Source organism: Dreissena polymorpha, chromosome 3 (assembly GCF_020536995.1).
Source record: "Dreissena polymorpha isolate Duluth1 chromosome 3, UMN_Dpol_1.0, whole genome shotgun sequence".
Classification (NCBI taxonomy): Eukaryota; Metazoa; Mollusca; class Bivalvia; order Myida; family Dreissenidae; genus Dreissena; species Dreissena polymorpha.
Genome location: NC_068357.1, coordinates 111,450,214 through 111,465,387, shown reverse-complemented (window position 1 = coordinate 111,465,387; position 15,174 = coordinate 111,450,214). Strand labels below are relative to the sequence as shown.

Here is a 15,174-nt window from a genome sequence, read left to right as displayed (position 1 = left end):
TTAACGAATTTTAGTCGCCATTATCATGCGTTCAATTGAGCGTCATCAATAGATGACTTCAATATAGCACTCATTCCATAAATGTAAAAAAAACCAACACTACACCTGGTTACATTTAATATTTGTGTACATTTTCTAGCAAGCATCACAAGTTTCAAATACAAATCTAACAACCATTTAGTCATAATAAAATAGTTCATATTTAACAAAACAACATACTATGATTTTAACATAAAGTAAACAAGTTTACACATATAGTTGAAAATTAAATGGCACAAATAAAACATATCTGAAATATACAAATCCACCATCAGCTATTAATCGATATCCATTTGTGTGTTTTCTTGCAGTTTTTAACAGAATTTAAGTCATATCATAGCAACCAGTTTACCAACTCACCCTTTTCTGGGTTAGCTTCCATTACCAATGATGATTTTGTACAATTGCAAATGTTAAATGTGGAAAACAGAGTGAAACAACTTAAATTAAATTATATGCATACAATTTATTATGGAAAATGTCCTTCATATCTCAGCAAGAACTTTGAAAAATCATCAAGATCTGAAAAAAGTAATTTCATAATACCAACTGTGACAAATGCTTATTAAAAAAAACATTCAAATACTCTGGGTCTACAGACTGGTATTCCCTTCCAGAGGACATCAAACAAGAGCTGTCAGCGGACAGCGGGCTCGACTATTCGAGTGCTTGACAGTATAACATAAGCCATCATGGGGAAATTGTTCATATTCAATAATTTATTAGATGATCTTTCAAAAATAAAAAAAGGAAAAAAAAATTTTTTTTTGGGGGGGGGGGGGGTTGAGAGGGGGTATAATGTGGGGTGTGGTCATTTATTAGACGATCTTGCAAAAATAAAAAAAGGAAAAAAAAATTATTTTTTTTTTTTGGGGGGGGGGGGGGGGGTAGGGGGGTGAGAGGGGGGTATAATGTGTGGTAATTTATAAGATGATGTTTAAAAAAAAAAAGAGAAAAAAAAAATTGTGGGGGGGGGGGAGGTTGCGGTGGGGGGGGGGGGGGGGAGTGGGGGGAAGGGATTCTGGGTAGGGGCATGGGGTATTGTTTGGATGGAATCCATTGTTGTGGTTATTCAGGTAAGTGTTGTTTTGTCAAAGTAATAATAAAATGTGATCACAAATAAAGAAGTTATGGCAATTTAAGCAAAATGTTCCATTATCTAAGTGTAAAAGGGGCGATAATTATGTCAAAATGCTTGATACAGTGGTCTGCTCTTGTTTATAGGTTGGGGTCATGTTGGTAAACAAGTATGCAACATATAAAAGCAATATGTCAAAGGATATAGAAAATATTTGGGGTAGTACGCAAACTTTAACAAAGATTTATCAATAATATGCATATTCTAAGTATAAAAGGGGCAATAATAATGATAAAATGCTTGATAGAGTTGTCTGCTCTTGTTTATAGGTTGGGGTGATGTTGGTAAACAAGTATGCAAAATATGAAGCAATATGTCAAGGGACAATGAAAATAAACAGGGTAGTACAAAAACTTAATTTTTTGCTGCATATCTTAAGTGGAAAAGGGGCCATAATTATGACAAAATGCTTGATAGAGTTGTCTGCTCGTGTTTATAGGTTGGGGTCATGTTGGTAAACAAGTATGCAAAATATGAAAGCAATATGTCAAGGGACAATGAAAATAATTGGGGTAGTATGAAAACTTTAACATTTGCACGCTAACGCTAACGGAACGGAAACGCCGACGCCGGGGTGAGTAGGATAGCTCCACAATATGTATTTCATAAATAATAGTCGAGCTAAAAAGTGGAACATTTTGACAAATTTAAAAGATTGGTTAAGAAACATCTACAAGACAAACAAACTGAGAGAAGTGAGGACATATATATGTATTATTGATATAAGAATATGACTGTGATATAGAAACAATTGGAATCTGTGATACATACTATTTGAATTGAAATATTTCCATATTTGCAATAATATTTATTTAGTCAAGCCTAATGTTTGGTAATGTTATTCATTTTTTGTTAACATTGGTTTAGTTGTCGGATTGAGACAAAACGCTAGGTAATTCACATGTTTTCTCTCAATCAAAAATCAAAGTATATGTGTATAAGTTAGATCATATTATAACAACTTGATAATTTTTTCTCTTACTTTTGATGGATCCAATTGGAAATAAGCTTTTAGCTTAATGGGTTATCCATAGGTTAAATATAGCATTTCAATTGATAACTAATTTTTATAACTGTTATAATATAAAGATTTGAATTTATTTAAATATTTATATATTATTTGATAATTACAGCTGTCAGAATAACATTGGTGTAACTATGTTTTATGCTTTTATGTTTTGTGATATTGTTATCTGGTTTCACCAAGAATGTAAATAAAGAAATAAGCTGGTCAACCAGTTTTAAGTGCACAACTGTACATGTCAGTTACTGCCCAACTTGAATGTGTGGTAAGAGGGAGAACGGTTGTAGAAAGGTTTTTATGAATAATCAATACATGATGAGGTACCCCTGTATACATGTCTTATTGCCAATATGCAAACACTATATATAACAAAGTTATTTACTAGTAGTATGATTATTATAAAATGTTGGTTTCATAAAAACTGATTTTCAACTGTAAACAAAGAAATCAGTGAACGGATGGATGTTCCCCACTGCTCTTTGTAAAGCAGTATCAATCAACTAATAAGGAATTCACAAATAAATTAGTCAAATGTACAATACTCATAGATGCAAAACCATCAACCATATCTACATGAGAACTTATCACAGTGTTAACAAATATCCCTTAATGCTACATGCACCAATATGTAGCACATTTAACAATTTAAAATGGGAACCTGTGCCATGGCCAGTTTTAGCTACAGGGGCATTTTTAACAAAGTTTATAGAAAAGACCAGACAAGTAAAAAATGACTAACAAATAAAAACATGTCAAATTTGTTAAGAACTCTCAGAACAAAAGCTGTGTTTGTGAAACACAATGCCCTCTACTGCGCTTTGAAGCCATATATTTGACCTTTGACCTTCAAGGATGACCTTGACCTTTCACCACTAAAAATGCGCAGCTCCATGAGATACACATGCAAGCCAAATATCAAGTTGCTATCTTCAATATTGCAAAAGTTTTGAGCAAGGTTAAAGTTTTAACGACAGACACAAACATACAATGACAGACAGACAGGTCAAAAACAATATACCCCCGATCATTTGATCCAGGGGCATAAAAATCATTTAAATAAATAGTCCTTGTAGAAGGTTATCAACTCTTGGTCATGAAGTTCTCTATTTTCTCTCTAAAATCTGCACCTGGCAGTTGTAGACAGATAGCTTCCACAAAAATTTACTAATTGTTAATTTATGTCACAATATTCCTAAGTCCAAGAACTTTGAGACACATACTTGAAACAGAAGGACCTTGTAGTATGCACCCTTCTTGGTAAGCTTTCAATAAATATTTGTTGAAGACCAGCTAGTACTTCATGAGAAATTCCCTAAACAGAAAAGGCATGCATTGTGTTTTAACTTCTAAAATCATTAATCTTCGTAGTCCCATATTTCTGGACAAAAAACAGAAGCAGTGGAATAAAGCTTACCTTGGTAACAAAGCGTTTTAAATGTTTGTAGTAGCTAATAAATAGTAAGTACAATAAACTGTGACAGAAAGACAGATAGAAAGAAGGATGATAATCACAACAGCAATGATACGCTTGCCCCATATTGTATGGGAGCATCAAAATACAACACGATCATTATATATTCTCTGCATAACTGAATTTATTTAAAACAACAGCCATATGTTTAAAACAGTCCCATAACATTATAGTCACAATGTCTAAGTCACAATGTTGCGATGAAAAAAATTCAACTGTTTTCATATATAAATACTAGCCTATGTTCAAGTATTGCAAAAAAAACAACATTAACTATATCACTTATCAAAAAGGCTTGGTCCAAAACTTCTATTGGTTACAACTAACACAGAATAACTCTGACTAGACGATCTGAATATACTAAATATACTACAAAACAAATTCTTATAAAAAAGGTATACAATAAAGTGTACTAAGATGTCAACATTGACAAAATTACAAATGAATAGGACCGTTCATATTCATTAAGATTAAAGGAAATAAAGTATTCCAATAAATGATGAAATGACTTAATAAATCAAAAACAACCACCAACCAATCAAATAAAAAACTTTAAATTAATATTAAATTAATAATATAAAAGTTCACTTATCATAACTTGAATTTTAACAATTTAATCTTGTCATTCAATTTATTTTAAATGTCTTGATAACAGAAAAAGCTGTGTAATTTTGTTACATTTCAATAACAAATGTTTAAAAAAATAGTTAACAAGTAATACTGTATGTATTTTTATTTAGTAAACAAGCACCATTAAATTTGATGGCAACCCTTCAAAAAAGAAGACTATAAAGCCTTTATAGGGTAAAATATACTGGTATCAAACATGAAAAAGGTGCTCTAACTGACAAATCTGTCATTTAAGTAATCAATCTGCATAGCATGAATATATAATTATATACATACAGTTATTCTAATAAGCGTTACGGAATTATTATTTTATCGAAATCAAATATCTTCTTGCTCTTGTTTTTCCTGTTATACTTAAAGTTTATTATGTGGCCCTTAAGTATATCATTATAATGCCATTCACAATGTGTATAACATTATAACATGTTTGACAATTAAATGTCATGAGCTTATAAACTTTCATGATACATTATCCGTGTTCCTTAAATAGCTGCCTATAAAATTCATGCAAATTTTATGGATTTATTTAATAAATTTCACAGCATTAACACATAACATAATGTCGCCGGGCGGTGAAAAGTGTGCAGCCAGTCCGGGACTCGAACCCGGGACACCTCGCTTACAGGGCGAATGCCACACATCTTTTCACCAATCCCACTTAAGTTCGGTACCGTGACAATAACAATTCAAAAATTATATTTATTACACCTCAAATGTTATATAAACGTGTTTCAAATTCCCTGTAAATACATCATAATATCACAAAATACAAATGTTATATAAAACATTAACAAAATCTGCATCATCTATCAATTTTACCTTGTAAAGTACTTTACTAACATACAAATATTCTGTAAAACATCTCATTAATTTCAAGCGATTGTTTAAATGCAAGTCATCTTATGAAATATACCGGTACTTGTCCTGTCACCTAAATACCTAAATATTGAGGTACCTTAAGATTTTGATTTCATCAATAGTTCATGTTTCTGCACGAGAATGTCCACAATGGAAGGGTCGAGGAGCGTTGACACGTCCCCTAACTCGTCTGGTTTATTGGCAGCAATCTTGCGCAGGATTCTTCGCATGATTTTCCCTGAGCGTGTTTTAGGAAGACTTGGTGTGAACTGAAAAGATTTGTGTTCAACAGACAGGTTTATATTAAAAGTGCATATTGTTTCTTAGTTCAACCATAACACATTTTCACGTGACATGGCTGATATGAACACAAAGTGCTATTTGGTTGGCATAAATATACGGCCATTTAATGTAAATGCTATGATCATTTCAACCTTCAACTTGGTTATTTCTAAAATGTTGACATAAGGAAGCATGTTCTAATTCAAATTAAATTAATTGATGCCTTCGTAAAAAATGGCTATCAATAGTTATTGACAAAGGTAGGATATTGGAAAAGGGTCATGGGGGCAAACATTTTACTGGGTTCATGAGTGACATGTTGCCTTTTTTGATTTAAGAAATATAATTTAAACCGGAGATTAGTGCATTTTTGTAGATAATTGATTATTAATTCACAAGCGATGAAAGAAATGAACATTTACTTAAATGATTACAGGTGACTAAAATATTGATTATCTACCAAAATCACCAAATGTTCTTGTTATTTTATGCCTGACAACTGTTTGTTGACATTTTAGGAGGGTGTGACCTGGATGTATTTCTGGAATTTGTATAGCAATATCACATTAGATTATCTAACACATTTGTGGGTCAAACATGGTTGTTAATCTGATTCATTAATCATGACTATTAATTTTGGAAACAGAAAAAAGTACCAACATTAAAACTATATAAATTATTGATAATTTCACTTTTATATTGCACTGTTTGAAACAGAGAATTTCCAATAAAAAAACCTTATATTTCCCTACAATTCAAAAGAAAAATAGAACAAAACTGTACAAAACTATAAGAAACAACAAGTTAATAATAATTAATTAAGAAACTACCGGTATGGCACAGGAAATATTGGATGTTGTCCAAAATTAAGAATTTCTTCTTATAAAATATAGGAATCAAAGCACATTTTTACAACATAAAATAGTCCAACTTACAATAATAACATCAGGTTGAGCAAAGGAGGACACCTTGGCTTTGCACATGAGTCGCAGGTCAGACGCCAGCTCAGCCTCATCCTTAGTGACGTTGTCCTTCAGCACAACAAACGCATAGATGCCTGTGAGAAACAACAACAAACACTCAGATACCTGTGGGAAACAACAACAAAAGCATAGATTCCTGCTGGAGCAGGACACTTCAGCATGACAAACATATAGATGCCTGTGAGAAACAAAAACAAACACATAGATGCCTGTGATAAACAACAACAAAAGTATAGATGCCTGTGAGAGACAACAACAAGGGCATAGTTACCTGTGAGAAACAACAACAAACACATAGATACCTGTGAGAAACAACAGTATAGATGCATGCGAGAGACAACAACAAATGCATAGATACTTTTGAGGAACAACAACAAACACATAGATACCTGTGAGAAACAACAACAGTATAGATGCATGGGACAGACAACAACAAATGCATAGATACCTGTGAGAAACAACAACAAAGTATAGATGCCTGTGAGAGACAACATACGCATAGATGCCTGTGAGAAACTACAACAAATGCATAGATGCCTGTGAGGAACAACAACAAACGCATAGATGCCTGTGAGAGACAAGAAAAGCATAGATGCCTGTGAGAGACAACAAATACATAGATGCCTGTGAGAGACAACAACAAACGCATAGATGCCTGTGAGAGACAACAAATACTAGTACAAAGATGCCTGTGAGAGACAACAACAAACGCATAGATGCCTGTGAGAGACAACAAACACATAGAGGCCTGTGAGAAACAACAACAAACACACAGATGCCTGTGAGAGACAACAACAAACCCATAGATTCTTTTTAAAAACAAGAGGGCAATAATGGACCTAAATCGCTCACCTGACTAACTTTGCTACATCAACTTAAATTCAATCAGATCCATATACAATCCGAAGCCAGATTTCATTAATTAATACATTCTGACAAAATTTCATTAAGACGTGATGAAAACTGTGACCTCTTTCATCTACACAAGGTATAAGTAGAATTGGCCTGGTGACCTAATTTTTGACCCCAGATGCCCCATATACGATCCAAAATCAGATATTATCAAGATAAACATTCTGACCATATTTCATTAAGATCAGATGAAAACTATGACCTCTATTGTCTACACAAGGTTTTTCTATTATTTGACCTAGTGACCTAGTTTATAACCCCAGATGACCCAAATACAATCCCAACCCAGATTTCATCAAGATAAACATTCTGACCAAATTTCATAAAGATCTTATGAAAATGCGACATCTATTGTATACACAAGGTTTTTCTATTATTTGACCTAGTGACCTAGTTTTTGACCCCAGATGACCCAAATACAATCCCAACCCAGATTTCATCAAGATAAACATTCTGACCAAATTTCATTAAGATCAGATGAAAACTGTGACCTCTATTGTCTTCACAAGGTTTTTCTATTATTTGAACTAGTGACCTAGTTTTTGACCCCAGATGACCCATATATAATCCCAACCCAGATTTCATCATGATAAACATTCTGACCAAATTTCATAAAGATTGGATGAAAACTGTGACCTCTACTGTCTACACAAAAAAATTGTTGACGGACACACGCATGCACGCACAACGGGCGCTGGACATCACACAGTCACATAAGCTCACCATGTCACTTTGTGACAGGTGAACTAAAAACAACAAACACATCGATGCCTGTGAGGAACAACAACAAAGGCATAGATGCGTGTGCGAGACAACAGCAAACACATAGATGCCTGTGAGAAACAACAACAAACGCATAGATGCCTGTGAGCGACAACAATTGCATTGATGCCTGTGAGGAACAACAACAAACGCACAGATGCCTGCGAGAAACAACAACAAACCCATTGATACATTTGAGAAAAAACAACAAACACATAGATGCTTGGGTGAAACAACAGCAAACACACAGATGCCTGTGCGAGACAAAAACAAACGCATAGATGCCTGTGAGGAACAACAAAAAACGCATAGATGCTTGTGAGGAACAACAACAAAAGCATAGATGCCTGTGTGAGTCAACAGCAAACACACAGATGCCTGTGCAGACAACAACAAACGCATAGATGCCTGTGAGAGACAACAACAAGCGCATAGATGCTTGTGAGGAACAACAACAAACGCATAGATGCATGTGAGGAACAATACAAATGCATAGATGCTTGTGAGGAACAACAATAAACTTATAGATGCCTGTAAGAGACAACAAACACAAAGATGCCTATGAGGAACAACAACAAACACATATATGCCTTTGAGAGACAATAAATGCATAGATGCCTGTTAGGAAGAACAACAAAGTATAGATGCCTGATAGAGACAACAAAAGCATAGATGCCTGTGAGGAACAACAACAAATGCATAGATGCCTTGAGGAACCACAACAAACGCAAAGATGCCTTGAGGAACCACAACAAAAGAATAGATGCCTGTGAGAGACAAAAAGAAATGCATAGATGCCTGTGAGAGACAACAAATACATAGATGTCTGTGAGAGACAAGAAATACATAGATGCCGTGAGAGACACCAACAAACGCATAGATGCCTGTGAGAGACAACAAATACATAGATGCCTGTAAGAGACAACAACAAACGCATAGATGCCTGTGAGAGACAACAAACACATAGAGGCCTGTGAGAAACAACAACAAACGCATAGTTGCCTGTGAGAGACAACAACAAATGCACAGACGCCTGTGAGAGACAACAACAAACCCATAGATACCTTTGAGAAAAAACAACAAACACATTGATGCCTGTGTGAGTCAACAGCAAACACATAGATGCCTGTGAGAAACAACAACAAACGCATAGATGCCTGTGAGAGACAACAACAAATGCATAGATGCTTGTGAGGAACAACAACAAACGTATAGATACCTGTGAGGAACAACAACAAATGCATAGATGCTTGTGAGGAACAAAAACAAACACATAGATGCAAGTGTGAGTCAACAGCAAACACACAGGTGCCTGTGTGAGACAACAACAAACGCATAGATGCCTGTGAGGAAAAACAACAAACACATAGATGCTTGTGAGGAACAACAAAAAACGCATCAATGCTTGTGAGGAACAACAAAAAACGCATAGATGCCTGTGTGAGTCAACAGCAAACACATAGATGCCTGTGCAAGACAACAACAAATGCATAGATGCCTGTGAGGAACAACAACAAATGTATAGACGCCTGTGAGGAACAACAACTAACCCATAGATGCCTGTGAGAGACAACAACAAACGCATAGATGATTGTGAGGAACAACAACAAATGTACAGATGCCTGTGAAGAACAACAACAAAGGCATAGATGCCTGTACGAGACAACAACATATGCATAGATGCCTGTGAGGAACAACAACAAAATGGTTGTTAGGGACAACAACAACAAATGCAATAATGCCTGTGAGAGACAACAAAAATCACATATGCTTTATGAGGTGGCAACAACAGTGGTGGAAGGACTGGAGAGAACCATTAGTAGGCATTTGCGAAAGTGGCTTGGCGTACCACCCAGCTTCAGCAACATTGGACTCTATGGACGATCAAATCAACTACAGCTCCCATTGAGTTCGTTGGTGGAGGAGTACAAGGTGGCAAAGGCCAGACTTGTCATGACGCTGAAGGATTCAAGGGATGACATGGTCCGAAGAGCAGGTGTTGAGACCAGGACGGGAAGAAAGTGGTCCGCAAGCCAGGCTGTAGCGCAAGCCGAGAGCCGCCTGCGACACAAAGACATTGTGGGAACAACGGCAGTGGGAACACAAGGTCTGGGCTCTGCGGAGACGAGGAGTTGGAAGAAGGCGGACAGTAGGACAAGGAGGGAGATGGTCCAGGCAGAGGTACGTCTGGCCGAAGAAGAAGATCGAGGCATAAGGGCAGTGGCAATGGGGTGCCAGGGTGCTTGGACAAAGTGGCAGACTACAGGAAGGAAGATGACATGGGCGGATATCTGGCGTAGCGAACCTCTGCGCATCAGTTTCCTGCTCAGGTCAGTCTACGACCTGCTACCTTCACCAGCAAACCTGCACAGATGGGGAAAACGTGACGACCCAACCTGCCAACTTTGCGGAAAGATAGGCACGCTAGAACATACACTATCATCTTGCCAGACAGCCCTTACACAAGGAAGATACAGGTGGAGACACGACAAGGTCCTCCAAGAACTGGCAGACATAGTGGAAAGGGAGAGGCGAAAGAAGAGGACTGTGAAAGAGACCAGGAAGATGCAGTTTGTAAAGGAGGGGAAAACCATCAAGAAGCATCGATCCTAGATCATGCGCAGTCATGGGAGATGGTTGTTGACCTGAAACGCAGGCTGGTTTTCCCAAGTGTAGTCCAGACAACACAACGCCCCGACATGGTGATCTGGTCGGCAAAGGACAAGTGTCTGGTGATGGTTGAACTCACAGTTCCTTGGGAGTCGCGCTGTGATGAGGCGATGGAGAGGAAAACAGCAAAATATGCTGATCTGCAGAGGGAATGCAAGGAGAAGGGGTGGCACACGTGGCTATTCCCAGTGGAGGTCAGCGTCCGAGGCTTTCCGTCAAAGTCTCTCTGGAGACTTTTCACTGCACTTGGCCTGACAGGAAGAGACAGAAAGCGAGCGGTCAACAGACTTGGGGATGCAGCGGAGAGAGCATCGAGATGGCTTTGGCTGAGGAGAGAAGAGAGGAGCTGGCAGCCGTCTACTGACACGTAGGGGATTGATCAACCCCTGCGGACCCACCACCAGGAGAATGTATCGAGATTAATGGGTCGAAACATTCAGTGATCGGTGGCTCTCGACTGAGGATGTCAGTAGTCCAGCAGTTTAACGACTGTTTACATCTCGATGCCTGTGAGGAACAAGACAATTCAGCACAACAAATGCACAAATGCCTGTGAGAAACAAGACAATTCAGCACAACAAAAGCACAGATGCCAGTGATAAACAATACAATTCAGCACTACAAATACATAAATGCCTTGAAGACACAACACATGCAGTATACACTCATCTAATTGACCACGTTGTACATTTGAGTTGCTCTCTGGGAAAGCAAGGCTTAATGCATGTGCTTAGTGTTGTCACAGATTTACCTGTGTTTACTGGGACAACACTTTCTGCCAGATTTCCCAGAGCTAGGCTTAATTTATTAATTGCTACATAACTTTTTGATGACAGCAGTGCTAAGATTGTTTTTCATATAATTTTGTATTCATGTGCAAATAAGAAAAATCAAAAGTGATCTTTGTCAAGATGCAGTTCTTCGAATCAAATACAAGAAAACAATTTCCATTGGGTCTATTATATTTTTGTTGAGTTAACAAGCTAAAACAAAAAGCAATTTCATTTTGACCATATTTTTTCACATTAGAATGATTATTACTTGGCCCTAACAGAAAATCATCGTCTTAAAATGTTCATCAAGCTTCAGTGTCTTCCTGTTTTATGGAAGTGGAGTCAACTTCCCAAACGCAAACCTATACATATATATACAGAAGACAAAACACCTTGGAACAGCCATATTTAATGGAACTTTTCATTCTCTAATCATTTTTTTATAGATTCCATGATTTGTGCAGGACAAATTCCACTATACATTTAGAGGAATGAATCACATTTTGGTACAGACAAAAACCGCAGCCCATATTCACCAACCCATTCTTACACTCAAGAATATAAAATAGTCTTAGACACAATAAGAACACCTCAGAGTTTGCATATAATGATGCTAAAAATGGTGTTTATATCATTTACCTATTTAAGTAAACAAAGAATTTAATAATTATAACAGATAACTGCCATGCTAAGCATGACTTTCAAGCACTTTTAGTACAGTACAGTTTTTAGTATAATCTGTAGTTTTTTACTTAAATCTAAAAATATATTGGTGAATAGGAACCAAGGACTTGTCCACACCAATAGGAAATACAAACACTAAATCTCTTCTACTAATGGTTATTTTTTAGAAAACTTCAAGATTTTTTCCTAGAGCTAACCTTCCCCCTTGATCTCATGTGGGAACCCTACCACTGCAGATTCTGCGGTGTCAGCATGGTCATCCTGATGTAGAGAAGGACATGTCAATATAGTCATGGTAACCAATTTGCTTTTTTTTTTAAATTGCATTCTTTGCTTACCAGTCTACCGCAAAGTACATAACATTAATTTAAATAAGAACATTAATTTAAATAAGAAAATAAATGTTGCGATACATAACACAATTTTTAAATTCTGTTGAAATTTACATAACAAAACTTAGGTATTTAAAGATATTGAAGACAATCCATCGTATTTTGTTTTAATTCTCTCAAAGTGAGCTCAAGATAGATTCAAGCTACAGAGAACTGTACCCCCTTTGAAGGCTATTGGAAATATCAAAAGAAGATCAAAGCTCCTGTCACCATATTGGTGTCCTCCAAATTTGTCAATATAAATTTCATTGAACTAAAACAAAACTTGAGTAATGGCACCATTCAAATATAGTTCATTAATTTTCATTTAACATTCCTTTATCATATCCATGATTTTGTAAGTCTGTGAAAATAAAATACTGATATTAAAATCATAAAGACTAACTTCGGTGGGTATTAATACAAAATGCTGTCTTACAATGACATCCTCAATTTCTGCAGTGCCCAGTCTGTGGCCGCTTACATTGACCACATCGTCCATGCGGCCTGTGATCTGGTAGTAACCTTCCTCCGTTCTGTGAGCCCCATCCCCAGAGAAATACAACCCTGGGAAAATGGAGAACAGAGAAATACAATCCTGGGAAAATGGAGAACAGAGAAATACAATCCTGGGAAAATGGAGAACAGAGAAATACAACCCTGGGAAAATGGAGAACAGAGAAATACAACCCTGGGAAAATGGAGAACAGAGAAATACAACCCTTGGAAAATGGAGAACAGAGAAATACAACCCTGGGAAAATGACGAACAGAGAAATACAACCCTGGGAAAATGAAGAACAGAGAAATACAACCCTGGGAAAATGGAGACCAGAGATATACAACCCTGGGAAGTTGCATGGAGATTTGAAGCAAAAATGGTGATGCATTATATTTCAAACCAGTGTATCAAATTGTCCAGAATGTCAGAGAGCAAAAATGTGTGGCATGCATACGAAATAATTCAAAAGGCATTAAATATGATTCATTTCTATTTCTGACAAAATCTTTTGATAAACTATGAAAAACAAGGGCTGTTTGTAAAACATGCATGCCCCAATATGACCTTGACCTTTGACCTAGTGACCTGAACATCAATAGGGGTCATCTGCCAGTCATGATCAATGTAACTATGAAGTTTCATGATCCTAGGCCTAATTACTCTTGAGCTATCATAAGGAAACCATTTCACTGTTTCAAGTCACTGTGACCCTGACCTTTGACCTAGTGACCTGAAAATTAATAGGGGTCATCGGCCAGTCATGATCAATGTACCTATGAAGTTTCAAGATCCTAAGCATAAGCATTCTTGAGTTATCATACGGAAACCATTTAACTACTTCGAGTCACTGTGACCTTGACCTTTGACCTAGTGACCTAAAAATCAATAGGGGTCATCTGCCAGTCATGATCAATGTTCCTATAAAGTTTCATGATCCTAGGCGTACGCATTCTTGAGTTATCATCCGGAAACCATTTTACTGTTCGAGTCACTGTGACCTTGACCTTTGACCTGAAAATCAATAGGGGTCATCTGCCAGTCATGATCAATGTACCTATGAAGTTTCATGATCATAAGCATAAGCATTCTTGAGTTATAATTTGGAAACAATTCTTTTCTTTTTCGAGTCACTCTGACCTTGACCTTTGACCTAGTGACCTGAAAATCAATGGGGGTCTTTGCCAGTCATGATCAATGTACCTATGAAGTTTCATGATCCTAGGCCTAAGCGTTCTTGAGTCATCATCCGGAAGCCATTTTATTATTTCGAGTCACTGTGACCTTGACCTTTGACCTAGTGACCTGAAAATCAATAGGGGTCATCTGCCAGTCACGATCAATGTTCCTTTGAAGTTTCATGATCCTAGGCCTAAGCATTCTTGAGTTATCATCCGGAAACCATTTTATTATTTTGAGTCACTGTGACCTTGACCTTTGACCTAGCGACCTGAAAATCAATAGGGGTTATCTGCCAGTCATGATCAATGTACATATGAAGTTTCATGATCCTAGGCCTTAGCATTCTTGAGTTATCATCCGGAAACCATTTTAACATTTTCGAGTCCCTGAGACCTTGAACTTTGACCTAGTGACCTGAAAATCAATAGGGATCATCTGCCAGTCATGATCAATGTACCTATGAAGTTTCATGATCCTAGGCCTAAGCGTTCTTGAGTAATCATCTGGAAACCAGTAAAAGTTTCTTTGAGTGCATCGTATCTGCATCAAATTTCTATCGGCTATAAACCCTCAGATAAACACCCAATCTAGAGAATCTAAACAATTAACAAGGGCTGTTTGTAAAACATGCATGCCCCCCATATGGGCTGTCAGTTGTAGTGGCAGCCATTGTGTGAATACGTTTTTTTATTCACTGTGACCTTGACCTAGTGACCTGAAAATCAATAGGGGTCATCTGCCAGTCATGATCAATGTACCTATGAAGTTTCATGATCCTAGGAATAATTATTCTTGACTTATCATCAGGAAACCATTTGACTGTTTTGAGTCACTGTGACCTTGACCTTTGATCTGAAAATTAATAGGGGTCATCTGCTAGTCCTGATCAATGTACCT

General features: G+C 36.9%; 1 protein-coding gene across 1 annotated transcript in view; it reads right to left on the bottom strand.

Annotated features, from left to right (window-relative positions):
• Window positions 1–1,231: 1,231 nt before the first annotated feature.
• The window catches only part of LOC127871028 (acetyl-coenzyme A synthetase 2-like, mitochondrial), a 33,884-nt gene continuing 19,941 nt past the window's right edge, over window positions 1,232–15,174 (bottom strand). Inside the window, exons 11-14 of the mRNA XM_052413650.1 lie at window positions 13,037–13,164; window positions 12,424–12,487; window positions 6,378–6,499; window positions 1,232–5,429 (exon numbers count right to left, since the gene is read on the bottom strand). Of these exons, the coding sequence (XP_052269610.1) occupies window positions 5,259–5,429; window positions 6,378–6,499; window positions 12,424–12,487; window positions 13,037–13,164 (485 nt within the window). The 3' untranslated portion in view covers window positions 1,232–5,258. The remainder of the gene's footprint in view (window positions 5,430–6,377; window positions 6,500–12,423; window positions 12,488–13,036; window positions 13,165–15,174) is intronic.